This window comes from Adiantum capillus-veneris, chromosome 1 (genome assembly GCF_014529385.1).
Source record: "Adiantum capillus-veneris isolate H3 chromosome 1, ASM1452938v2, whole genome shotgun sequence".
Lineage (NCBI taxonomy): Eukaryota > Viridiplantae > Streptophyta > Polypodiopsida > Polypodiales > Pteridaceae > Adiantum > Adiantum capillus-veneris.
The window spans coordinates 83,618,208-83,645,046 of record NC_140931.1 but is presented as its reverse complement, the minus strand read 5'-3'; the positions used below and the strand labels follow the sequence as shown (position 1 = coordinate 83,645,046).

The 26,839-nt window shown below is 47.9% G+C and overlaps 1 protein-coding gene across 7 annotated transcripts in view; it reads right to left on the bottom strand.

Annotated features, from left to right (window-relative positions):
* LOC147465082 (Saccharopine dehydrogenase) overlaps positions 1–26,839 on the bottom strand; it is a 115,915-nt gene that overhangs the window by 29,422 nt on the left and 59,654 nt on the right. For 4 of the 7 annotated variants that reach the window (XM_086517992.1, XM_086517961.1, XM_086517982.1 and 1 more), the window contains exons 2-6: positions 19,669–19,737; positions 19,469–19,566; positions 19,270–19,352; positions 18,755–18,881; positions 18,599–18,659 (exon numbers count right to left, since the gene is read on the bottom strand). In XM_086517992.1, coding sequence (XP_086374118.1) covers positions 18,599–18,659; positions 18,755–18,881; positions 19,270–19,352; positions 19,469–19,566; positions 19,669–19,737 — 438 coding nt within the window. Of the gene's footprint in view, positions 1–18,598; positions 18,660–18,754; positions 18,882–19,269; positions 19,353–19,468; positions 19,583–19,668; positions 19,738–26,839 lie in introns of all 7 variants that reach the window. The other 3 variants (XM_086517974.1, XM_086517969.1, XM_086518000.1) reach the window with 2 other exon arrangements.

Genomic DNA, 26,839 nt, shown 5'->3' with positions numbered 1-26,839 from the left:
CGGCCTTATGACTTGGGCGCAACTCAAGGGAACCTGTCTTCCAATCATGCCTGGCCTTCACAGCCATAAGCCAAGGTCTTCCAAGAATTAATGGGTAGCCCTACCCCTTAGTTGCGATCACATAAGCATCAATTAAGACTGCCACACCAAAAGCTAAAACCTTTACTCCATTAACCTTTCCCACACAAGCCACCCTTACATTATTTTCCATCTTAGCTTGTAAGGAAGTCTGCTCGTTTACTTCCAAACCCAACCTGTGCATCAATTTCTCTGTCATAACACAAATCTCGGCTCCACCATCCACATACACATTGGAGACTCGCTGACTCTTAATCAAGTGGGGCCCCATATTGGAGCCATTTGTGGTGAAAAAAGTCTTTTTTTTTATCGTATTCATCACCTAATCTTTCCTCTTTCACCCTAGCCACCTTCTTGCTATCACACACACTTAACATTATTCAAAATTCTATCATTTTCCACTCGTAATCAGTCCTCTCAAGCTTCCATGGCTGCACTTCATCTTCCTCCTCTTACTAGTATGTGTATGCACTAGTTAATTACACACACTATCACTAAAATCCTACACATATTGAGGATCCATAATGGATTTCTATTCTCTATTATAACCTCTACCTAATTCCATCAAAATCAGCCACAAAAAACCTTAGAACAACTCCATCGCTTCACCCCTCTCCACCCAATTCTCATTGATCCTCACACACATGTATCTATCTCTCTAAGTATGGTCCATTCCTCTCTCTTTTTCACCACAATTTGTGAGAATGGTACTAGTCATTCCACAACTTCCAAAGAAAAAGGTGAATTGCTGCAAATAATGACCAAGAATCAACCTCTCAAGTGGCAAGGTGAAGCTTCAAGGTGAAGGCATCAAGAAGGTCAAGGTGGCGGCTCCTAGGGCATCCCAATTTGTCCCCCAATTCAAGTCCTTAATTGTAATTGTCACTAATTCTAATGGGGTGGGAGAGGCTATATAAAGAGCCCCCCATCTTAGCCCAGAGGGACTTGAGCCCATCTCCATTGTAGCATGCCCTAATTAGGCTCTTTGTGCACCTCTAGGCTACCATCGTTTTGGCAGGGTGATAGTGTTTACATTCCCATGATTGTAGCTAACATGCTTGATTTGTGTGGATGCTTTGTGTGTGTAATCACTCCCTTGGTGGAGGTATGAAGGTTTTCTATTTGATTTCCCCTTAATGAATGATTAATGCTCAAGTTTTTATTTTGTTGTGATGAATACAGTTACATTGGCGTGGGTGCGTGTAACAAATTTTGTAAAGGCTTGATCAAGGCAATTCTAGTTATATGTGTTGCATCCTTCTCCCATATCCATTGTCAAGCACATTTATTCCTTAATTTCTCTTCTCTTTCCTTTCTCCCTTCTCCTTTCTCTCTCCAAGAGAGGTTTTGGAAATAGGCATCCCTTCAAACCTCTCACTCCAGTAATTCATTCCTTGGATCCTTGTTGGTGGCTCTCTCTCTCTCTCTCTCTCTCTCTCTCTCTCTCTCTCTCTCTATTAAGGTTGGTTGAAGGTGTGTGTTAGCACAACTCCTTCCATATGCTCAAGGTGATTCTCTCCGATAAATATGTCATTCTCAACAATAGAGCGTCAACTCTACTAGCTCTTGGTCTCGTCCTAGTCGCATAAAACGCTAGGTGGTGCCCCTTCAATACCCCCTCACTGTGAGGCATCCAAGTAGTACCTTGGTGTAGAGGCCACCAGGTGCGCGTTGTGTTCTTCAGTATCCCTCTGAATCTACCAGTCTCATCTCCAGCTGATGTGAGGATGTGCGTATCTGACCAATGGCACACCGCAAACCATGAGACATATGTGTATCCATGTAGCTGGGTCGAATTACAAATCCATCTCCTGTGAGGTGGAGAAGATGCTCTTTATAGAGAGCCATCTTCGTGCCCAACACCGTGGCGGCTCTATCCATGTCCTCGTGGTATCCAGCTGAATCAAGTCCTGACGAATGAGTCTAGTAATCTCCACCCGTGTAAGAGACATCGAGGGTGCCTGAAGAGAGTACCGGAAAGGGGGCAGCCTATCCATGGTGAAGCCATGCATCTGAAACCATGATGTCATCTGTGCATACCAGCATGAAGTGTCCCCCTGAAGAGCTAACTGTTTGGAAGACTCAAGGGCTAGTCTAGCATATCTGTCTCTAGTAGTATCGCACAAGTTGTGCACAAAGGAGACTGATCTGGTAAGCGCCTCAATCTCCATAGGAGGGGCAACTAGCTCTGCTCGAATGATAGCGTGGGGTATGGAGGCCTTGGCTCTGATCAGTCGAGAGATCATAGATACCATGGGCCTCTCCATACGTCTCCAACCATATTGGCCTACAGAAGGTCCCCATATCTGCACCGCATACAACATAGAGAAGGCTACTAAAGTATCAAAGAGCCATAACTTTGTCCGAGGTTCCTCGAACTGAACCTTCGAACACATCCTCTCCAAGCCTCCCAAGGCCGCATAAGCTCTAGTCAGTCTAGTCTCTGCTACTCTCCCCAAAGAAAACCTCGGCCTAGTGAAGAAAACCCCAAGGTAATAGTATGCATCTGCATACTCTACAATCTCCTGACCATATGTGAAAGTCGGTGCTGATCTCATGATACACTTTGGTGTGGTGTTAAAAACCATAACCTTGGTTTTACCAAGGTTTACAGACAATCCACTATCCTCTGCAAAACTGTGTAATGCATCCAACTGTCGCTGCATACCCTCTGGTGAGTCAGAGATCAACACAATATCATCAGCATATAACAACAATGGGATCCACATCCCGGCCAATTGGGCACCTCTATCACCTTCTCTGTCAATCCAATCAGACACCTCATCAACATACATACCAAATAGAGTAGGAGACAATGGGCAACCCTATTTCACCCCAATGGTGGAGTGAACTAAATCAGATATCCCCTCCGGGGTGCGTACATGTCCCATCATTGATCTGTATAGAGCCATAATCCCCCAAATCAACATTATGGGCACCCCCATCTCCTGCAGTCTGCGCATCAATCGACCTCTCAGTACCATGTCAGATGCTTTGCGGAAATCCACAAAGCTACAATAAATGCATCTCCCATGGGACCTTCCCTCCTCAATGATGGCTCTAAGTGTCAGAATATGATCAGGAGTGGAGAAACCCCTCCTAAAACCGGCCTGGACCTTTGCTCGTACACCCTCACCCTTTGCCCAATTACTCAACTATAGCTCAAGAATGGATGCATACAACCATGCCAATGTGTGCTCTCCACTGAGAGACCAGGACTAGCTAGGCATAGACGGCTATAGATCTCCTCTGTATAAACCGAGTCAGTCTCTGGTGTATATATATAATGTGTATGTGACCTGTCTTCTGATGTCTGGGATGTACTATACTGAAATGAAATGGACAATGTCAAAAGAGCATGATCCACTGCTACACCCACTGGTCTGGCTTCGACTGTGAAATCCTGAATACAAGGAATAAATTTGGGCTGTGCCATAACATAGTCCACTATACTGGCCCGGTGTCTGTGTGGAAAGCATGTGAAACCGGTTGCTCCAGGAAATCGCTGTAAGCCATTAAGTATGTCTAACCCATGTGTGGTCGTCATCTCCGTGAGGTATCTCCCATACTTCGTCTGCTCTTTGTCATGTGAGCATCTGTCAAGCCCCGAGTCACTCCTCCCTAAATAGCACTGCTACTCCTCCTGAACCTCTACTCTTATGCTCAGATCTCGCGACTATCTTGTGGGCTGTCTCCCATCTGTATCCCACCACATGTGGCATAAGCTGTCCAGGGGCCTGATGAGTCTCTGAGAAGAAAACAATGTACCTCTCTCTGAAGCTGTCCTCAAAGGCACCAACGTCCAACCTCATAGATCCATTACAATTCCAAGTAGCCATCTTCAGTGTGGTCCCATAGGTCTCATACTGTCATGTGGAGTGCCACTCTAAAATCACCACCCGACCATCTCTGTAAAATGTCGTCTTTCCCTTCTGCCTTGCAGCTGTACTCTTTGGCATTACCTGTCCCATATGCGCAAGCTCTGAGAGAGTGAGATCATCACTAAGGAAAATACTGTCTTCTTGAGAGTAGATCTCTTTTTCAGGAATTTCTTCTTCTCTTCTAAGGAGGGAAACCATAGTATGAGAGCTCTTTCTTTTGAAGATTCTCCAGGGCCACCATGCCCACTCTCCATGTCTATGTGTGTGAAGGCTTGTCCACCCCCATCACGGATGTGAGGATTGTGACCTCTTTTTCCACATTGTTATTGTCCTTGAGGCCGGTTACCCTCACATGTAGAGTCCGCATCCTCCTCCTTTGTTCCTCTTCGAGGGTCATGTTAATAAGAGTGGGTGTACAAGAGGCTTCCTTACCTTTCCCTTTCTTGGTGACCTCAATCCATTTTTCGGCCTCTTCTACTTTCTTTTGTGTTGCGGACATGACCGCGGCCCATGACTTCTTCTCCTCATCTTCCTTGATAACCCGTATTTCTTCTCTCATGGTATTCAATTCTTCCATCATGGATGGTTGAATTTCGCGTTCTTTGAGCTGTCCACTTTTTGCTGCAAGAAGTTCACCTTGGAGAGTTTGGATTGTGGCTTCTTGTGAAGCCGCTTGCTCTTCGACGCAAGAAATCCTTTCGCATAGGTTCTTCTTCTCCTCTTTCCATTCCTCCATCTTTTGAAGAAAGGTTGCTTCCATCTCTTTCTTCCACTCCTTCACTTCAACTTCAAGTGTTGATATCTGCTTGTTGGTAATCGAGAACTTCATGGTGGGCTATAGCCACTGGAGAGGCCATGTGAAAGAGGGAGATCATGAGAGAGAGAAAGACTAAAATAACCAAAAAATGCAAGAAACTCTAAAAAATAGCAAGAAACATTTGTGAAACCCTTAAAAACAGAGAAAATCAGCTTCGAAACTGTGAAAAACAGCAGAGCACATATTTGAAACCCTAAAAAACAGCAAAAAACAGTGATGAAACACTAACAAACGGCAAAAAACAGTTTCGAAACCCTCAAAACAGTGAAAAACAGTAATTAAACAGTGAAGAAACCCTAAAAAACAGCCAAAAAACAGTTTTGAAACCCTTAAAACAGCAGAAAAACAATGACGAAACCCTAAAAACAGAAAAAAAAGGTGACGAAACCCTAAAAACAGAGAGAGAGAGAGAGAGAGAGAGAGAGATGGATGAAATGAAACGAAATGTTATATTAACGTCTTCAAAAGGCCAAAGTGACCTATGAGACCAGAAAGTTACAATGTGGTTGATCTGATACAAAGTCAGAGTAACAAAAATAACACTAATAACAACATAACATACCAAAATAAATATACCATGGAATCCTAAGCCGCTCGATGTGAACTAAGTAGCTGGGTGGGATAGCTAAATAGCTAAATCACAGGAGATCCAACATCGGTCATTGGCGGATCTCATCAATATCTTCCTTGGTCAGTAGTCTGACCGGGCGGCGTGCATGTCTTGCCAAAGTGACTCGAATCTTCTGATGCAGCCTTCGTTGATGGTGTCTAGTCCTCCATGGTCGTGGGCATCTGGATCTCCGTTGCTCAATCGCTCGGTCGATCAGTATGCCTCTGGTGTGAGACAAATGTGAGCTCTGTTGTGGTAGTAACTCCTCTGGCTGTCCAGTGTCTGTTCTAAAGAAATCTGTGAGCCGTCTCTGAGACTGGCTAGCTCTTCTCTCATCAGGCTCTTCGTGTGTCTGTGCAGCTCGAGCAAAAACATACCCAGGCATTTCTGATCTTCGTATCCCATGACTCTAGAGAGTGGTCCAAAACCCTCTCTGAACAAGCGATGGAAGCGGCCTCGTATCTCGTAGTAGACGGGGCAGCGGCATGTGTAGTGCAACTCTGTCTCAGGCTCCATGTCACACAAGGGGCATGTCCTGGCCTCTAGGGGTACTCTGCTGTATCTCCCAGTCTCAATCCGTAGCTGGTATGAAGACGTGCGCATCTGGCCAATAGCACATCGTATTCCATGAGCCAGGTGGGTGTCCATGTATCTGGGTCTCGTCACAAAACCGTCCTACGTAAGGTGGAGAAGGTATTCTTTGTAGAAAGCCATCTTCGTGCCTAGCTCATGTGCTGGCTGTATCCATGTCATAGAAACAGGGGACCCAAGGACGTGGCCCTTTTCGGTAGGGACGCAACGGGGGACGCGGGACGGGACGGAGGGATGCGACGGGGACGGGTCCCTCACATGGGACGCAGAGGGGACGCGGGTCCCCGGTGACACTTGTAAGCGGGACGCGGACAGGGGACCCCACACCCTTTTTTTAGGCTTTTCAGAGTCTTGAGCTATATGCCAATGTTTCCCACCAGACTCTTCTAACCCACTCTTCACTTGTACATCATTACTTTTTCCCCTTTGAGTATGATGATTGATCATCACATCAACATGTGCGGCGCGTGCTGCCGCGTTCTTACCGCTTGTTATACTTTGGTATTTATAAGTGCAAACCCCACTTTTTCTTTGCAACCTTGTGCTCCTAGTGTTGTCTAGTATAGAACAAGTGTTTTTTAACACGCCTCCCCTGATCCTTCCCCCGTCCCTTGTTTTGCCACGTCCCTGTCCCCAGGACCCGTCACATCCCCGAGACTCGTCCCTGTCCTCATTTGACTATGATCCATGTCCTCTTGGTGTCTAGTTGAGTCAAGTCCTGGCGGATGAGCCCGGTGATCTCGGAGTGTGTAGGAGTGAGAGATGGTGCATCCAGTGAGTACCGGAAGGGTGGCAGTCATTCTATGCTCTACCCATGCGCTTGAAACCATGATGTTATCTCCCCATAGTAGTATGCGGTATCTCCTTGCATGGCTAACTATCGAGAGGACTCAAGTGCAAGGCGGGCATATCTGTCTTTGGGAAGTTCCCACATGCGGTGTATGAAGGAGACTGATCTGGTGAGCGCCTCAACCATTAGTGGGGGGCCCGCTATCTCTCCTCGGATAATGGCAGGTGGTATTGAAGCCTTGGCTCTAATGAGCCACGAGATCATAGAGACTAGAGGTTTCTCCATGTCCCCCCATCCATCAGTGCGACCCGACCTCCCGTGATGATCCAATGAAGGTCCCCATATCTCAGCTCCATAGAGCAATGCAGAAGCCACTAAAGTGTCAAAGAGCCAGAGCCTCGTCCGAGGCTCCTGAAACTGAATCTGCGAACACATCCTCTCCAATCTACCCAATGCTGCACGGGCTCTAGTCAATCTCGTCTCTGCTGCCCTCCTTAATGAAAATGCTGGTCCGCTAAAAACTACTCCAAGGTAAGTGTAAGCATCTGTATACTCCACTGTCTCCTGTCTGTATGTGAATGTAGGTGCTGATCTCCTGATCCACTGTGGGGTGGTATTAAACACCATAACCTTGGTTTTACCAAGGTTGAGAGACAAACCACTTTTGTGGGCAAACCTATGCAAAACATCCAAATGACGTTGCATCCCCTCCGGGGAGTCAGAGATCAACGCAATATCATCAGCATATAACAATAGTGGAATCCATGTCCCTGCCAGCTGTGCACCTCTATCACCATCGCTCTCAATGTAGTCAGCAACCTCATCCACATACATACTGAATAGAGTAGGAGAGAGAGGGCAGCCCTTCTTCACCCCAATAGTGGAGTGAACCGGTGTAGATAAATCTTCTGAGGTGTGTACATGCCCCACTACTGACCTGTATAATGCCATGATCCCCCAAATGAGCTCTGTGGGTACTCCCATCTCCTGTAGTCTGCGTATCAATCTAGCTCTGGTTACTGTGTCAAATGCTTTGCGGAAGTCCACAAAGCTACAATAGATCCGTCTCCCATGTGATCTGCCCTCCTCAATGATGGATCTGAGTGTCAAGATATGGTCAAGAGAAGCAAAGCCTCTCCTGAACCCGGCCTGCTCGGCTGCGCGCATCCTCTTTCTCTCTGCCCATCTACTGAGCTACTGCTCAAGAATGGATGCGTCCAACCGTGCCAGTGTGTGTCCAATCACGATAGTGCGATAATTCCCAGGCTTCATAGGGTCTCCTGACTTGTAGATAGGCTCCAAGTATCAGGCAAGCCTTCACGCATGGCACGGTTAAACATAACTGCTAGAAGCTCTGCTAGTATATCTCTGGCATGCATGAAATGCTTAGCCACTAAGCCATCATGATCATATGCTCTCCCAGTCCTCATCCTGTCAATGGCCTTCTTCACCATCTCAGTGGTGAAAAAAGGACATGCTTTTGGGCATGGATCGGGGGGGTTAAGAAGGGGCGGCTGTCCAGGAACTATGTACAAAGATGAGGCGTACTGGCCCCAGGCCTCTGTAGAGGTAATGGCCGGGGGGGAGTGCTCATGAAAGAGTCGCTATGCCTGTCGTGAGTTTTGACTCAAGAATAGCTAGTATAGATCCTATTCTAGTTGCGCCAAAAATGCCCTCTTCTGCCGCCGCACTAGGCCTCGGAAGTCAATCTGTGACTGTCTGTAAGTGATGTCCCCCAAAAGCACCTCCCTCTGAAGTCTGGCTCTAGTCTTACGGCATTCCGCATCATACCAACTGGTCTGTGGCATGCTCCCAGAACATCGTTGCTGCTCAGGCTGAGTGTGTGGGTATGCCTCTGTTGCTGCCTCATGTAATGTATGTGTCAGTATAGTAGTAAGCTCCTCCAAAGGTTGCCCTGGCTCCTCAATGCATAGCCGTCTGTAGATCCCATCTTTATATACAGAGTCCGTCTCCCGCATGAAGGTGTAGCGAGTAGGTGCTGCTGCCTGTGCATTGTGTGCTACATAAAACTGAAAAGAGATTGTCATCGACAAAAGGGCATGATCCACTGCCACCTCAATAGGTCTGGGTCTATTCGTGAGATCCTGGATACTAGAGACGATGGTCGGGTGTGCCATGACATAATCCACTGTGCTGGCTCCATGTCTGTGAGGAAAGCATGTAAAACTTCCCGCAGCGGGAAATCTCTGTAGGCCATTCAAGATGGCTAGTCCATGTGCAGTTCCCATGTCTATCAAGTGTCGTCCATACTCAGTATGTCCCACATCCTATGACAGTCTGGACAGGCCCGTCTCTACAACATCGAGCTCTCTTAGCATCTCCTTTGAAGTATCATAGAAGACTGTCTGGTGATGGGCAGTCCTAGCATTGAAGTCCCCTAGAATGATAACGTCACCATCTCTAGAGAACTCCCATATGTCATCATCCAAAATAGAAAAGGGGGATTGGCCTCTGGGTGATGCATAGATTGACGTGCTCAGGGGAAAGTAGCAAATAGCGATGTAAAGATATCTGCTTGTCTCTGCTCTCAATCTCACCCACATGTACGTAGCCTCCTCATCCCTGCGTGCTATATGTATCAATGGTTGCAACTCCTCTCTGAATAACTCTTCCACTCCCCTTGATCCCTACCCTTAGTGCTCTGATTGTGTCTCGTGTCTGCAAGCTGTCTCCCTTTTGTATCCACTGATGTGAGGCATAGATTGCCCAGGGGCCTGATCATTGATGTGTCTCAGAGTAGAAGATGATGTCCCTTCCAGTAAAACTATCCTCAAAAGCACCCACATCAAGGTGCATGGATCCATTACGGTTCCATGTGGAAACTTTGAGTGTGGTCCCATGGGTCTTGCACCGTCATGTGGAGCGTCGCTCCAATATTACCACTCTGCCATCTCGGTAAAAGGCAATCTTGCCTTTTTCCCTTACCGCTCTAATCTCTGGCATTACTTCTTGCATATGAGCGATCTACGAGAGGGTGAGATCATCTCCGAGAAAGATGTCCGTCTTTTTTTTTTTTTTGGAGAAAAAGATCCTTCTGTTAGTTAATGAAAGTGTCCATATGGCTACAACCTCCTCTACAAGAGAGGACTACAACAATCATGATGCGGAGACTCTCCTAATGAAAAAACAACATATGTACAATGAGGCTAAATCAGGGGATGGGAGGAGGGAAGAGCCACACAGGTGGACGGTAGTGCCATCGGAGCACACCCTGAATCATGGTGAAGAATGGCCCAAGATGCCAAAGTCGAAGGAAAGCCTCTCTGCGCTCCCGCATGCGGGCAGAACTGCCCTGGAGTCTCTCGAACTGTCCTCTGAGAGTATGAACTAGCTCAAGCCAAAGATCCCGAACAGTCTCTGCTGGTGGTACAGGGGGAGCCTCGAAGATGCGGAAGCAATGGACCCGTCAGATGAACCAGAGTGTCAGGCCTCTGATGAGCTCCCAACACACCTCTCTCTCACTGCACCACTCCTGCGGAGTAAGCTCTGTGGCAGGCTGGAGTGTAGGTCGCCCCCCCTGCATCACTATCATCCCGCTGGTGGATGATAGCTCAAACTGAAGTGCCGGGCCCGTGAGAGTGGACCAAGCAGCTTCCCCCCAAGTGTATTGTCGAGCCGTGGAAAGAGCAAGCATCAACCGAAGAACACGAAGCCACACCTGCTGTGCCAAGGGACAGTCCCAAAGACAGTGACGCTGACTCTCCACAAGATGGTCACAAGCTGTGCATGTGGAGGAGAGGCCACTATGCACCAGCCAACTCCCAACTGTTGTAGCTCTGCGTGCGACCAGCCACTGAAACCAGTGACTCGCCTCGGCAGTCTGGAGTCCCACAACCTCTCCCAAAAAGCTGCCAAAAACTCAGCTGTGAGACCCTCCTCCTGCCAATGAGGTGCTACAGTAGGGGGAGCCTCTCTCTATGCTGCCAGTAGGTGACGTCCCAGTCGAACAGTGTACTGAAAGAAAGGGACACCTGGGTGGTCTGCAGAAGAGAAGGGGTCCCTCCAAAGCCACTCTCCAGGATCCCACTATACTCGTGCCAGTGGACAACACTCCCAAGCCCACAGTCTCTAGTGTCCAGTCGCAAGAGCAGCTAGGTCAGGATCGATGACACAAGTCCTTCCACAGATGCCCACCACTCGGATCCTCTGAAAACAACAACTGCCACCTGCGGGGCCTTTACTGCAACTTGCTGTAAGCATCCCTCACCCTGTAGCTCGAAAAACAGGGAGGGAACAGTCTCTGAGCAAGCCCGAATAGAGATGAACTCCAGTCGCGTGAAGGCTCCCATCCATCTGGGCGCTGTTGACTCGAGAGGCGCGAGCCACTCAGGTGGTACTGCCTCTCAGATGTCCTGGCACATGCTCTGCACCCCTCTCATGCCCTATAGCTGAAAGCCTTGTAGCTCCTCTGTCAAGCCTGAAAACTGTAACCAGTCACCTAAAGAGCGTGCTGGACCCGCTGCCATGGAACCCCAAGAAACATGAGACCGACTACCAGCCAAGTGACCTCTTTGAGTGCTAACTATGGGGTTCCAAACAAGGGGCTGTCGCAGGCGGTTCTCCGTGCAAGTAGGCTGACGCTACTCCAGGCCTCGCCGCAAGTGCTCCCAACATCGTAGCAACCCCACAGCGAAGCGATCCTCCAGTCTCTTGCTCAAACCAACTCTACGCATCTCTGTGAAGATCCATTTGGTCGAAGGTTGCCAGGGGCCTCCTGCCTGAGGCACCCTAGCACGAAGCCGCTATAACAAGAACTCCTTCCAGGGCTCCTCACCTGGAAGAAGACCTCGGACGATGAACTTCCCAAGAAGGGCTCTGCTCTGCTGTGTTGGGTCTATGATCCCAAGCCCTCCCTGGGAACAAGGAAGAATGATGACCTGCCAAGCCACTCTGGCCCGGGCTGTTAGAGTGTCTCGCCCTGACCAAAGGAAATTCCTTATCAGCCGCTCTACCTGGCTGATACAAGAACTTGAGAAGATCCAGCAAGAAGTGATGTACCACATAGTAGCCAACAACACCTGGTTGGCCACTACAGCTCTGCCAGCCAAAGAAAGTCGTGTGGAGCTCCAATGTAACAACTTCCTCAGGAGGAGGGGAGCAATCTGCTGCTCGGGAGACAAGTTCAAAACAACCTGACAGCCCAAGTACCGAATTGCAATCCCAGGGGGAATCCACCTGAAACCCTCGCCTGGTATCCAGTCGGGGAGAAGAGCACTACCAACCGAGAAAGCCACTGTCTTTCTCCAGTTGATCAGTGCGCCAGATGCACAACAGAAGGTCTCAAGAGCCTGCTCACACCTGTGAAGGTTGGCCTCTTGGCCATCCAAGTACAAGGCTGAGTCATCAACAAACTCAACGTCCAGTAGCTCATCTCCCCGAATAGGGAGTGCTAAGCCCCGTAAACCAACCTACTGCGACACCAAAAACCTTCTCATGGCCTCAGCATAGAAGAGAGAGAGGAAGGGGGCAAGAGGACAGCCCTGTTTGACCAAATGTGTGAGCATGAAACGATCACCTCTACCTCCTGACAAAAGTACCTGACTGTGTGCCCGTCTGTACAAAGCTGACACCCCTCTGATCCAAGCATCTGAGAAGCCTACCCTGTGTAGAGTGCCCTCTAGAAAGTCCCAGTCAACTCTGTCGTAGGCCTTCTCAAAATTGAGAAGGAGAATCACCAGATCCCCACCACGGAGCCGCGCAAGGACAAAAGCCTCCTAAAAAGTAAAGATGTCAAGGATACTGCGCTCCTTGACAAAACCTGTCTTAGTCCCATGTATAAGGCTCTCTAGAAGTGGCTAGATCCTCAAACTCAGAGCCTTGGCAAGAATTTTGTAGGCTGAGTTGAGGATGGTGATGGGGCGCCACTGTCGAATCTCATCCAAGGAGCCACCCTCCTTGGGAATGAGGTAGATCAGACCCTCACTCATGCTGTCAGGCATCTCTCCTGGGTGCAAGATGTACTGAAAAGCATCATAGAGATCTGGGCCAAGCAAGTCCCAGTACTCCAAGAAAAAATTGGGAGTCAAGCCATCCTCACCTGGACAGCTACCACGGGGGAGTTGACTAAGAGCTGTGTGCAACTCCTTAAGCTGAAGTGGCAACTCAAGCCTCTGACGCATCTCCTCAGTCACTAGGCAAGGCATCTGTGCCCACACCTACTCCCTGCATGCATCCTGACGCTCTGACTTAGGCTTTGCAGACAGTAACTCACGGTAAAAGTCAGTAGTAACTGCACGCATGTCCTGTGGCTCTGAAGCAACTGACCCGTCGGGCCTCCTCAACTGACTCACCTTGGCATGCGTATGCCGAGGTCCCACTGCCTTGAAGAAAGCACCAGTCACTCTATCACCCACCTGTGTCCACTGAGATGCATGTCGATGAAAAGCAAACTCATGGCTCCGCTCCTTTGTGCTAACAAGCTCCTGGCGAGCCTACTGTAGCTGCTCCTCCAACCAAGGACTGTCTGGATGCTGCTCCTGATCCTCTGCAAGGAAGCAACGCCCTCTTTGAGACGCTGCTCCTCCTCTCTCGCTGCAGCCAGGCGAGCCAAAGACTCCTGGAGAAAGAAACGACTAATCTGAGCTACTCCTGAGGCCACTCTGTCAGAAGGAGAATCCTGCATGTCCAAGCTCTCTGTCCATAGAGCCTCTACTCGCTCCCTGAGTGCAGAGTCCATCAAGACCCTCTCAGGGATGCGAAGCATCTTGCTCCCCCTCCTCTGTCTGTCTGCCACTGTGAGGATCACTGGTGCATGGTCCGAGAAGGAAGGCCCTGCTAGAATGCCAACTGTCCCACCCAAGTCACTGAAATGGTCACCAGTGTAGAAGCGATCTATCCGCGATAGATTCACTCCTCCCACCCTGCAGTCGAACGAGAGAAGGCCATGCTGTCTGGGGGCCTTACAAAACTAGAGTGCTGCCATACATCCGAGACCTTCAGAGTCATACAAAACCTCTCCCAAGCTGCCAGCTCAACTCCCTGCACAGTAGCATGGCTACCACCAATCTTGTCAGAAGGGTCCTCCAACATGTTGAATTCACCCCCTATGCACCAATGTTCTGCATGCGGCAGAGATTCAACAATCTGTGACCAAAACTCTGTTCGTGCATTCACCACATTGGGCGCATATATGTTCAGGAAGCCCACACGGCAACCCTGAACCTGCATAGTGATCCACTGAGCCCTGCCTGGCACAATAATCCCTCTGCCCACAATGGCCTGCTGCAAAGAATCCGCAATAGTCATACATACCCCACCTTGGATGCCTCCAGGTCCAAAAGCAGCTGACCAAAAAGTATCATATCGTCCACGCAAGAGCTGACCACAACGTCTAATGCGGCTTTCACACAAATGATACTCTTGTAGCATAATCTCTCCTCCCACAAGGCAGCGTTGAAGCTCCTAACGCAGTCGGCCCCGTTGATGCTGAAACTGGGGCTCACCAAGTCCCTGCACGTTCCATGAGAGGATCCCCATCGGGAACGGGGCCGGAATGGTCCACTAAACTAAGGCTTGAATTACCTCCATTCAGCTTAGTCCCAAATAAACTCCTAAACAACCCCAAATCTGCCCCCTAACCTCCCCTCAAAGTGCACCAAATATAATCCCCAAATAGCCCCAAATCTGCCCCCAAATGCATACTTTTTTCCGTTCCGCCCCGCGTTTTGCCGTTCCACCTCATGTTCCGCCTCGTTCCCTCCATTCCGGAACACCGTTCCGGTTATACCCCGTTCTGGAACGGCGTTCCGTTCCCATCTCCATTTCGGGAACGGGACTCGTGCGGAACGCCGTTTCGGAATGTTTGGGATGTGTTCCCCCCGTTCCCTGTTACACTGGTCTGTCTCCTCTACGAGAACATGTGAAGCAGGGTCAAAACCATGTCTCCACTGTCGAAAGTGGGCTCGAGCTGCTCGGATGGTCAATGGACTCATGGCGATGACCTTGGACGCCATCTCGGGGGTCTCGAACTCGATCTGGTAGTAGCCTCGTCCAAGGATCTGAACGTCCAAGATCTTGCCTGCCTCTACGAGAAGGCGGGCCTGGAAAAGATTACGCAGATCTCCTCTGCTGGGTCTGGTACCGAGAATCTTGCAGATGACAAAAGTCGCCTGCAAGCGCTCTACCTCTGCGGCTAGGCTCGCTTGCTCTGTCGGTGATAGAGCAAGTCGAATGGTGGTCTTAGCGGGGTCGGGCAAAGGGGCTTCAGTGGAGTTCTTCTGTGGTGGAGCTTGAGCCTCCATCTGTATCTACTACTGTGGCGGAGATAGAGTGGGTAAAGCAATTTTTCTGCAAAGGGACCCCGACAAGCACTGTCGGAGAACCAGCACTGCCAAAGCCAATTGACAGAAGAACCACGGCGTGAGAAAAGGGAGAACGAAAAGAGCCACGAGCAGGGGGGTTGGGGGGGGGGGGGGGGGGGGGGGGGGGGGTTCAGTGAGTGAAGAGAGGTGGGGGAGGCCCGGACAGGGAGCGCAGCGTGGCGAGGGAGAGGGCAGCGAAAAGGGGGGCAGCGGGCAGTGCAGTGAAGGGCAACGGGGGACTGAGGGCAGGCGGGCAGGGACAGGGGCAGCGGGGGTTGAGGGCGGGCGGGCAGGGGTAGGGCAAGGCAGAGCAGTAGGCAGCGGGGGCTGAGGGTGGGCGCAAGCAGGGAGCAGGTTAACGGGGGGGGGGGGGGGTAGCGCTAGGGGAGTGCAATTGCGAGGGGGGGAGCGGTAGCAGCAACGACCAAGGGGTACCTACGGTTTGTTGTTTTTATTGCATAACCAAAGATCTGTGATTGATGCGCAAGCAGGGAGCAGGTTACCGGGGGGGGGGTAGCGCTAGGGGAGTGCAATCGCGAGGGGGGGAGCGGTAGCAGCAACGACCAAGGGGTACCTACGGTTTGTTGTTTTTATTGCATAACCAAAGATCTGTGATTGATGCCAGATGCCCGTCTTCTTAAGAGTTGGCCTTTTCTTCAAAAAGTCCTTCGCTTCCATGGAGGGAAAACGAAGGATGAGTGCCCTTTCTTTCGAGGTTTTCCCATTGCTTCCATTTTTCTTGTTGCCCACCCTCCAAGCTCTTGTGTGCATCAGCTCATGAACCCCCATTAAAGCCATGAGTTCTTTTACCTCTTCGTTCACATTATCTTTGTCTTTAAGGCCGCAAATTCTTACATGTAAAGCGTGCGCACGTCTTCTTTGCTCCTCCTCTAATGTCAGATTAATAATAGTGGGTGTGGCAGTGGACGTTATTTTCTTGCCTTTTCCTTTCTTGGCAACCTCGATCCATTTCTCGGCTTCATCCACCTTCTGCTGAGTCTTCGTAATAACATCCACTCAAAAAGTCGTCATTTCTTTGTGTTGCTCTTCTCCTTCTTTGATGGCCCGTACTTGCTCCTTGATTGTGTTGAGTTCTTTTATTATTGAGGGTTGCAATTCTCTCTCTTCAAGTGTGTTTCTTGATCGTGCTGCAGCGAGATCCTTCTTGAGTGACGCAATATCTTCATCCTGAGCCGTCACACGCTCTTCCAGTGCATTTATCTTGCTTTCTTGGATCAACACGCATCCTTCGAGCATTTTTATTGTGCCCATTACGTTGCGGTTCATCTTGCTAATGGTTTCCGGCATTTCTTCTTTGCATTTTTGGATAGCATCCTCTAAGGGGTCAATCTTATCGTTCTGCTTTCTCATGCTTAATCGCCGCTAAAACGAGAGCCTATGCGCACATGTGTTTCCACACTATGCATACATTTTCTCCCGCATCAAGTACGCATTTTGTGTACCCCAACAATTTCAGCAAAATCTGCAGTCCGAGTTTTTTTTTTTTTTTGCCCCCCCCCCCCCCCCCCCCCCCCCCCTTCTCTCTCTCTCTACGTGCCCAGGTTTTCTCTCTCTACGCTCTTTTTTTCCCTCTCTCTCTCTCACTCTCTGCGCTTTCTTTCCCTCCACTTTCTCGCTCTATGCTTTTACTTCTCTCTCTCTCTACGCCTTCTTTCCCTCCACTTTCTCTCTCTACGCACTGGCGGGGGAGGGGAGAGCGTATCACTTTCTCTCTCTACGCAAGGGCAACAAGTGGCAAAGGGGAGCTTTTTCTCTCTATGCACGGGCAACAAGGGGGGGAAAAGTGCGATGGAGCAGGGGCGTAGGGGGGGGGGGGGGGGGGGGGAAAGCGAGGCAGCAGGGAGGGGGGGGGGGGGGGGGGGGGGGGGGGGGGGGGGGGGGGGGGCAAGGGGCACAGGGAGGGGTGTGCGAGGGAGCTGGGGCTACAGGGAGCGCGCGGGAGCAGGGGCTGCGGGAGTGCGAGGGAGTAGGGGCTCGGGCTGCAGAAAGAGTGAGGGAGCTGGGGCAGGGGTTGCGTGAGCGCGAGGGAGCAGGATTGGGGCGTAGAGGGCGCGAGGGAGCAAGGGTTGGAGAGAGAGAGAGAGAGAGAGAGAGAGAGAGAGAGAGAGAGAAATGAAATGTTATATTAACGTCTTCAAAAGGCCATAATGACCTATGAGACCCGAAAGTTACAAAGTGGTGGATCTGATACAAAGTCAGAGTAACAAAATAACAAATAACCTAACAACAGTACAAAACAAAGATATATACTATGGGGTCTTAAGTCGATCGATGTGAACCAAGCAAAAGACTAAGCAAAAAATCGGCGGCTTGTTGGGATAGTTGAATCACAAGAGATCTAGCATCGGTCGTTGGCGAATCTCATCAATTTCCTCCATGGTTAGTAGTCTGACCGGGCGTCGTGCATGCCTGGCCAACGTGCTCCGAATTTTCTGTCGTAGCCTCCGTCGATGCTGTGTAGTTCTTCGCTGTCGCGGGCGTCTGGATTTCCCCAGTTCAATCGCTCGGTCAATCAGTGTGCCTCTGGTGTGAGACGAGGGGGAGCTCTGCTCTGGGAGTGGCTCTTGCGGCTGTCCAGTGTCTGCTCTGAAGAAGTCTGTGATCCGTCTTTGAGATTGGCTAGCCTCGCCATTCATCACGCTATCTCTGTGTCTGCGCAGCTCAAGCAAGAACAAACCTAAACATCTCTGATCTTCGTATCCCATGACTCTTGAGACTGGTCCAAAACCTTTTCTGAACAAGCAATGGAAGCGGCCTCGTATCTCGTAGTAGACGGGCAGCGACATGTATAGTGTAGCTCTGTCTCAGGTTCCATGTTACACAAGGGGCATGTCCTGTCCTCTGCTGTATCTCCCTGTCTCAATCCGCAACTGGTGAGAAGATGTGCGTAATTGGCCAATAGCACATCGTATCCCATGAGACAAGTGGGTATCCATATATCTGGGTCTCGCCACAGAACCATCTTCCGTAAGCTGGAGAAGATGGTCTTTGTAAAAAGCCATCTTCGTGCCCAATTCCTGTGCTGGTTGTATCCATGCCCTTCTGGTGTCTAGCTGGGTCAGGTATGAGCTTGGTGATCTGTGACTGTGTAAGGGTGAGAGATGGTGCATCCATGCACTAGATGTATCATCTGTGTCCCAAAGTACTGTGGGTATTGTTCCAAAAGCATAAACCTAAAACAAGGCTCAAAGCAGGCAACCTCATAGAATCCACAAGCAACATAATAGACACCATCAATCCCACATGCTCCCGGTTGACAATTAAGACACTGACCCACATTTGGCATTTGACTAAGAAGGAACAAAACAGCAGCAGCCTTCTCTGTAAATCGTTGCACCGGATACACAATATTGGGCAGTGCAAGAGGGACTACATTCTCTGAAGGATCTTGATGGAGTACATTCTCTACAGGACCTTGATGGATAAGATTAGGGTCTAAAGTTAATACAAGAATCATCTTCATAGCTCAAAAACTCCAGAAAAGTCTACCTCAAAAATTCAGGCTCTCCTTCATCAGCTTTTGCCAAGCGCACAAGTTCAGCAGCCATGACTGCAGTTTCCCAAAAGATAAAGTGAATGGTTTCAGTATTTTCAACCACCATTTAGACCTGAGATTAGGCGTGAATTCTTATTAAATGTTGGTACCATTGCTAACTCCTGGATAGATTCCCGCAGTTGTTATAGCCGGTACATTTGCAGCTTTAGCTTTGTCATGTAAGCCCTTCGTCCGTTGAGAATATTCCTGGTCATCACAGACATCCACATATGCAACCTGCAAGACACAAACATCTTCACCAAATCAAGCTTCCCATGACCGATAAAAAATGGTGTGAATGCCTGCTTGTATTTCAACATACAAATTTCCCTTCGCAAGTATCAGGCCAAATGACTCGTGTTTATGCATGGATGCAACATCTGATCAGACTAATCTACAGAGAATAAATTGCGGAAGAAACTTTTGAGAACACAGAAGTACCAGACCTTCCTTTATTACAATATAAAGTATTATTGACAGACAAAGATAATTTATCTTGCTGCCTCGCAGTTTCAGAGTATGAGTCAAGATTCTTCCTCAAATCTTCCTTCACAACTTCACAAACATAAAAGCCACTTGTTTTTGTTTTGACATCTTGCACGATAGGGCCAGACAAAGTAAAGACCTTGCTTGAAATAGCCGACTCCAAAACATTGCAGTGCTCTTTGCGCTGGAATGGTCCAGCTGCATGAACCACAATATCTTTGCCTAAAAGAACAGGACAGCATAGTAAAGTACAAAAGTAGTAAAATTTAAATTGAGAACATACCAATTCATTAATCTTAGAGAGAGGGCAGCATGATTATAATAAAAGCAAAGGATACCATCAATAGCCTTTTCCAAGGATGTCATGTTGTCTATATCAACATGTATAAATTCTGCATTTTCATTGATCTGTCTTAGCAACTGTTCTCCTCTTGTTCTGCACGGTACAAACCCTGAACAGATAAGCACTTTCACTATCCTTATGGAAACCTGAATTACGGCTCAAAGCCATAACTTCATATAGGCCACATACACTTACCTGCTGTGCACATTTTTATGAGAATAATCATGGAACTTCACAACTCTCCCTTGTAACACAAAGCAAGGACTGCAACAAATAAAGAGCCGTTTATCTACCCCAAACAATCACAGGAGGAGTAGAAGACTCATACATGTGGAATGAGACTGTTACATTGCAAATGTTCAATAGGCTAATGGGGTTAGTAATTCCTCTTCAAGATTCCACTAAGACAAGATAGAGATTAAGAGGTATCAGCCAGCATCCTTCCTTCCCCCTTGGTGGTGAAACCATTGATTGAGTGTCAGCATTTAGGTCTTCACATGTCTGAAGTGCTACCAAGATAAAGAGCCCATAAAATGAACCAGCTTGAGTTAGTCTCCTTGTACACACTTTTTTCCAGTAAATCTTGTTGATGGAATTTACGAGTGGGAAACCTCAAAGCAAGGAAAACCCACGAAAAATAAGAGATACGAAAAGTGGAGCACCATGAGGCTCCGAGGGCTAGAAACAGTCAAAATAAATCCTATAGACATCAAGAGTGCTGTCCCCATCATAGGCGAAATGCAGCGCTTGACCAAGCGACAATTTGAAATAAGGATACCGGTCAATATCGATGCCTTGATGCCAAATGGCCCACAGAACCCAAAATCTGACCCAATTAAAAAACACCGTAAATTGAGACTGCGGAGACTGGAGCATCCCAAAAAGCCAAAATCGTATGTGAAAAATGCCAGAGGGAAAATGCAGCCAAAGAGCAGTCGATAACTTGGCAAATGAAGGATCTGAAGCAGCGACAACCCCACAACAAGTGTGTGGCATAGTCTCCTCACCTTCATGGCATCTGAGACAATGAGAAGGCGCAATATGCCGTGCATGCAATAAGCTGCCAACACATAGAGCTTCCACTAAGTAGCGCCACAAGAAAATACATTCCTTCAGAGGTAGATGACTCTACCAAATGCTAGACAATGTTCGTTGCCAATACAAGGATGATTTCAAGAGTGACCACACTTGATTACCATGTTGCACAATCCACGCATCAAACTGCAAGAGTGCATAAACATAGCCGGTTGAAATACATTCCAGTCTGGTAGTAGCAAGATCCAATCAAAAAAGCGGGAGTCCACAACCAAAGGAGGGATGGGTGCGTGTGTAGCATTTAATGGCCTAGTAACTTGTGTGTAGCGGAAAATAACATGAACATAGTGAGCATTTCATTAGAATAGATTCCTAATGAGCATAGCAAGAGTGTTTGGATGGAGAGAGCAACAAAAGCATAACACCTAGTTAGATAGGCATGAACAATACTTCAAAAGAGAGAGAAATTAAGCTATTGACAACAGTTGAGGACCGGATTTACATGGAGCCGGTTCCCCCTCCAAAAGGCTTTGTATTATAGGTTTCCCCCATCAAGGGAGACATTTTACAATACAATACTTTGTGTTCCTTCAATAACTTGTTGGTGCAATGAAGATGGAAGATTCAAGCACCATGCACACACTTATGAAACACAACATCAATTCCCTCACGGTCTCAGACCCAAGACCTCACCTTTGAAGATGGTGAGAGCTAGCGAGGTATGAGAGTAGATTGAGAGGAAGGAGTAGTCTTACGAGAAAGAAGTATATCTCCTCACATATTCACTCATAATAGTTGGTGTAGGCCTCCCTTCTCACCAGCTAGGAGTAGATGATGAACTTTCCATCAAAGCTTGAGAGGAGAGAGAGAGAGAGAGAGAGAGAGAGAGAGAGAGAGAGAGAGAGAGAGTCTTCTTGCTTCACACATGAAATTGTGTGAGTGTGTGTGAGATAATGCCTTGCCAAAATCAGTCCCCCTCTCTCTCTTGGTCGACCCCTCTTGCAATTTACTCTTGCTGGCACCCCATTGGACCCTGCAAAGCTTAGCCAATCATAATTGAGAAGCATAAGTGATAGCTTTGTGACCTGTGTCCCCCTTTCCCCTTTTGTGAGAGCTTTAGGTAATTAAATAATGCAACTAAACTCTAATTGGACTCCTTTGTCTTCTGGCCAATAGGAATCAAGCAAGCCATTGGGCTGCTGAATGCTCATTGGACCCCTTGGGAGACTGTCCAATAGTCTTCTAGAGAGCTTAATTCTTATTGGTTCTTTTATCATGTGTTTTTTAGTAATTAAACTAGATTTACTCTAGCCTAATTCTCATTGGTCCACCGCTATGGCCATCCAATAGGATTTGAGTGCACCTTGTGGGCAATTGGGCTAGGGAGCTGACATGTGTCCCCTATTCCCTTTGTGTAAAGGGAGCCTGTGAGTGAGTGTGTGTGTGTGTGTGTGTGTGTGTGTGTGTGTGTGTGTGTGTCTCTCATCCCCTACTTACAGGGCTCGCCCCCTTCTATGTAGGAGTCTTGAAGAATTTTGTGCACACTCACAAAGCATCCAATTTCCCTAAGATTTGACCATTGGACACAACCTTTGAATTTTGGAACCTTGGCATTTTAGAAGTCTTAATGGGCTGAACCTTAGGGTCTTTAAAGCCCATTGTTGCACATTGCTCTTTTGCAGATGGCCCCCCCTTTGGATCCCTATTTTCCCTCCTTTGGATCCCTACTGTGGCCAGTCTGCCAGCTTAACCAATATTCTAGCTTTTTCTCCCCTGGTACTTCCCCATATTAAATGATCCGTTTAACATGAGAAAATCATTTAGGAGAATTAGATATTAGTTATTATGACAGCGTGATCAGCAAGCATCCTTTGAATTTCCTGCCAAAGAGGAGAACAGTGGAGTTCTAATCGAAAACAGGGCGTTGTATCAGCGAATGAAAGAACATGACCCATGTCATCCACCACCTGATGTACCTGGCATATTCCTTATTGAGAAAGAAAATACATCTGGCAAGGAGACCGATGGACCAAAGTTGAAGAGAATGCCCTGATCCACTGCAGACTCCAATCGAAGGGAATTTCCTAGAGAGGATTGTCGAGCATATGCCATACCAAATGCCAAGTAACATCCTTCCAATCAACAATGAGAGAAGAAATAAAAGGACATCCTGGAATGTGTCCCTTAAGCTTCCCAAAAATGACGTCCCAATATGTCGGTTGCCAATGACCAAAGGATGGCGTGATGATATGCGCTCACAAATGTGATACCATGAGTGCCCAAGGAGGTTGTTGCTTCGCCAAGACTAGCAATAGCATAGCTTTCCGAGCCAGAACATGACTTCGCAAATCCAAAATATTCCACAGAACTTGTCCATAGATAAAAGCCGAAGAGTCTTCCTGCTAGACGAGCTGCGCCAAAAATGCTCCAAAATACTAGACATAAGGGACTGCAAGCGTAACTGAGACCACGATAGCAAAGGTAAATAAAACTGCACATAAGCCATGAGAATGCAGTCGACAACCCTGAGACGCACATGTAGTGGCCAAGTGGACAATTTCCAATAATTTAACTTGGAATGTAGATGTTGAAGTATCCAATCCAGTTTCTGGCAGCTGATAATCCCAAGCCAGCGAATAACCAAAATGGCAAACTATGGTGTGCGGAAGAACAATCTCCCCTGGCCACAATATCTTATGCCGGTTACACTCAGTCAAAGGAAATACCTTGGATTTACGCAAACTAACCTTAAAGCCTACCGCCAATCCAAACAAGTGATGAGTATGCATAATTTTCTCCACATCATCATATTGATTGCGAGGCATAAATAAAGAGTCATCCGCATAGGCCTGTCCCATAAAGTGTTGCCCATATTGTAATGTCAGGCCATGCAATCTATCAGTGGAGGTCAAGGAATCCAAATACATAAGGAAGGGGTGAGTAGCGATTGCATAAAGCAAAGAACTGAGAGGAGATCCCTACCTTATTGAACGTCCCGGAGGCAAAGAATCTGTGAGAAATCCATCCAACACACTACAAAAGTGTTGTGTGCATACAAGAAAAAAAACCACGCGTGATAGCTTAGGCCCAAATCCCAATTTTTGCATGGTATCTGCAATGTAGTCCCAAAGAACAATATCAAAGGTCTTTTCAATGTCGATTTGCATGACCAAGACATCTTGTCGAGTGTACTTTGCATATTCCATTCCAATGATGACATTTGCGACGTTATTAGTAATTTGACGTTGTGGAATGAAGCCATATTGAGATTGATGCAAGCCTTCATGCACAAAGCACTTGAGTCAATTAACAAGCATTTTGGCCATCAATTATAAACTGCAAACATGAGAACTACTGCACACCGGATAAACAGGAGTCAACTAAAGCCAAAACTATAACTTCCATCCTAAGATGGGCAATGAAAAATCAAAGAGCATCCTCTGCTTCAAGAAGGAAAGAGATCCCCCTCTATCATCCATGATCCATAATCTGGTACAAAAGTGCAACCAAATCATCAACCTGCTACCCATCAGATAGGTAGCTCCGTCGACAATTCCAAGAAAGACGTGCATTTGCAAAAGGCATACCAAATCTACCAATCCATCTCCTTGAAGAAAACAAAGCCATAGAAACCTCCTCCAAAAGTGTTGAAGATCCTGCTGTTGTCCAAACACTTCTCTCATGGAGAAGCTGGAAATGAATAGCTCCCCTCTAGATCCAATAGCCGCATGTTTGCTCTCCTTGCGGGGAGGCACAACAACATGACTATCTGGGAAAACCAAAGCAATCCAACACTGCTCACATCCGTGACCTCCATCAGGTTCCCTTCGGTGAAGAGAGGTCGGAGTAAACAAGGGTAAAGATGGGGAAGTCGCAGACGAGGATCCATAGCCTCCACATACCGAAATATGTCCCAAACTTGGAGAAAAACACGAAAAAACAGCAAGCTTCTTCTCTCTCAATCATGTCCAAAACCACACCGTATCGCTTCTGCATATGAGACCACTCACATGGTCTCTACATAGACTCCCAACCCTAAAGTGCTCCTCCTGACACCAACCTAGAACTAGAGAGAGAGATCGGCATCCCTCAAGGCTGGCCATTACACAGAATCCTCTAGATGTTAGACGATCTCTGCTCTCCTAGAGCCTACACCGTCCTGGAGATGTTCTGGCTAAGCCTGAGATTGAACACGCGAGGATAGCCCTAGGAGGAAACGCAAGGCTGGGTCTGCTACCCACGCTCGCGCATGCTGCCCTCTGCATGGGCTAGAAAATGCTAGGGCTGCCAGCCAAAAACATTGGCATGGCTGGCTGTCGGCTGCCCAGAAAACCCTGAGGAGAGGGCTGCCCAAAAACGTTGGGCTGCCCCCCTCCTACCCACTGGCAATCCGCAAAGGAACTGCCCCCTAGGGCCCTTTAGGGAGGGTGATGTCACAAACTGCTGACGTGTCAAAGCCCTAAAGAAGGGAGCCAACTTGTAGATGTCGGCCGAGGGGCCTAAACCCTAAGAAGAACAAGTAACAGAAGAAGAAGTCCTACCACATTATGGGGACCCCATCCAATGGGGCCTCAAGCGACATAAAGGATTAAAATAAAGCAGGACCCACACACACACTGAAAGTCTTGCGTGGCAATTGTACGGAAATTCCGAAAATTGCGCTAACATGATGACGTGGCAAATTGTATGGATTTTTGCGTTTTGCGTTGACTATTGTACGGAATTTCATGATTTACGCTAGCAGCTTTTTGGCATTACTTTTGGACCAGAAGCTTTTGAGTTTGAAGGCTTTTCATGTAAACTCCTTTTCGTAGGCCAGGGGCCTTAAATATGTGTTAAGGGCTCCTTCTTTGGCATGCTTCCCAGAGAAGGTGCAGAGTCTCGAGTACCGGCTTGTACAGTGTTGATGCAATATAAAGAAATACCGAAAGGGGCGCCAAGGTTTGGGGCCAATACTCTCTGGGGTGAAATTCCGCCACTCCGTGTCGCGTGCTCTCTCTCTCTCTCTCTCTCTCTCTCTCTCTCTCTCTCTCTCTCTCTCTCTCTCTCTCTCTCTCTCTCTCTCTCTCTCTCTCTCTCTCTCAATTGTTATTGAAGTGCTAAAAGTCTGTTCAGATTGTTCTTTTCTATTGGCACGTGGTGCCCATCTTGTGACACTGGTATCAGAGCATCAGGCGTATACTTTTCTGAAAGCATATCGGTCCCACCAAAGAGCAGACAGAGCAAGTTCGCACTTCCAAAGTTCATTGGAAATTTTAGCTTCGTGTTGTGACCCCAGACTTATTAGTCACTCCTACCCTTACTTCATCGCGCATCGGGCGCGCTCCCGTTGTCGTGCCGCTCCGCTTCCATGATGGAAAAAAGAGTAAAGAGAAGCAGAAAAAGTCTATTTGAAGCTCACACATTTATTGAGCAATGACCAGGGCTCGAAAACAAGCAAGGAGATCCAGAAAGTGTATGCTTTATGTGGTTATGAAGGCCTAAGCGTAGAGATTTTACGTTTGAAGAAAAGGTTTTACATGTGAAAAGGCTCTTAGGACATATAAGGCAACTTGACTAGAGGAAGACATGTGGTCAATGGTAAAAAGGAAAGTGTGTGAGAGACTTCACATCTCTGCATGAGGGAGGCCGAAAAAGTCCTATTCTGGAAATTTTTTTGTAAAACAGGTTTCTGGACAAAACGGACCGCATTAGCAGAAGGAAAAGGGCGTTTTGAGCATTTTTGCATCTCACGCACAGAGGCTAATTCTGCACCGATTGAGAGATATTCAAGTTTTCGTGCTCTGCTGTATTAGCGGGGAGGAAGCCAAAAGCTTTGAGCACTCTAATCACAAGCCAAGCTTCCATAGCTCACTCTCATCCAATCTTCCATAGCCAATCTAATCAAAGACACCATAAGCCACTCTAATCCAAGCTTTCAAGCCACTCTAATCATGGAAGGAGTTTTAAATCATGTAAGCAGCGGTACTGTTAATCAAGCTTCAGGATCTTGTTCAAGCTGTTAATTTCAAGCTTTGTCTACATTCATTGTGTCTGCTGCAACTGTCTTCCTCACACCTCTCACAGCCGGAGGCCCCGCAGCTGCTCTTTTTCTCAGAGGCAGTGCCATGCAGATGCCGATAGCTACCAAGCAGCATACTCCAAGTACTTGGCAAGCTTTCAGGAAAATTTTTGCCCGAAGTTATATGGTTTCTGACATCTTCCTTCGGAGTGCAACTTCTGGAAGAGGGGGGTATCCTAAAATGCTTGCCATGGAAATCCTAGCAGATTATAACTTGCAATTTCTTTACATCTCTCAGCAGGTGCCTCTTGTTGATAACCTCGGAGGTCC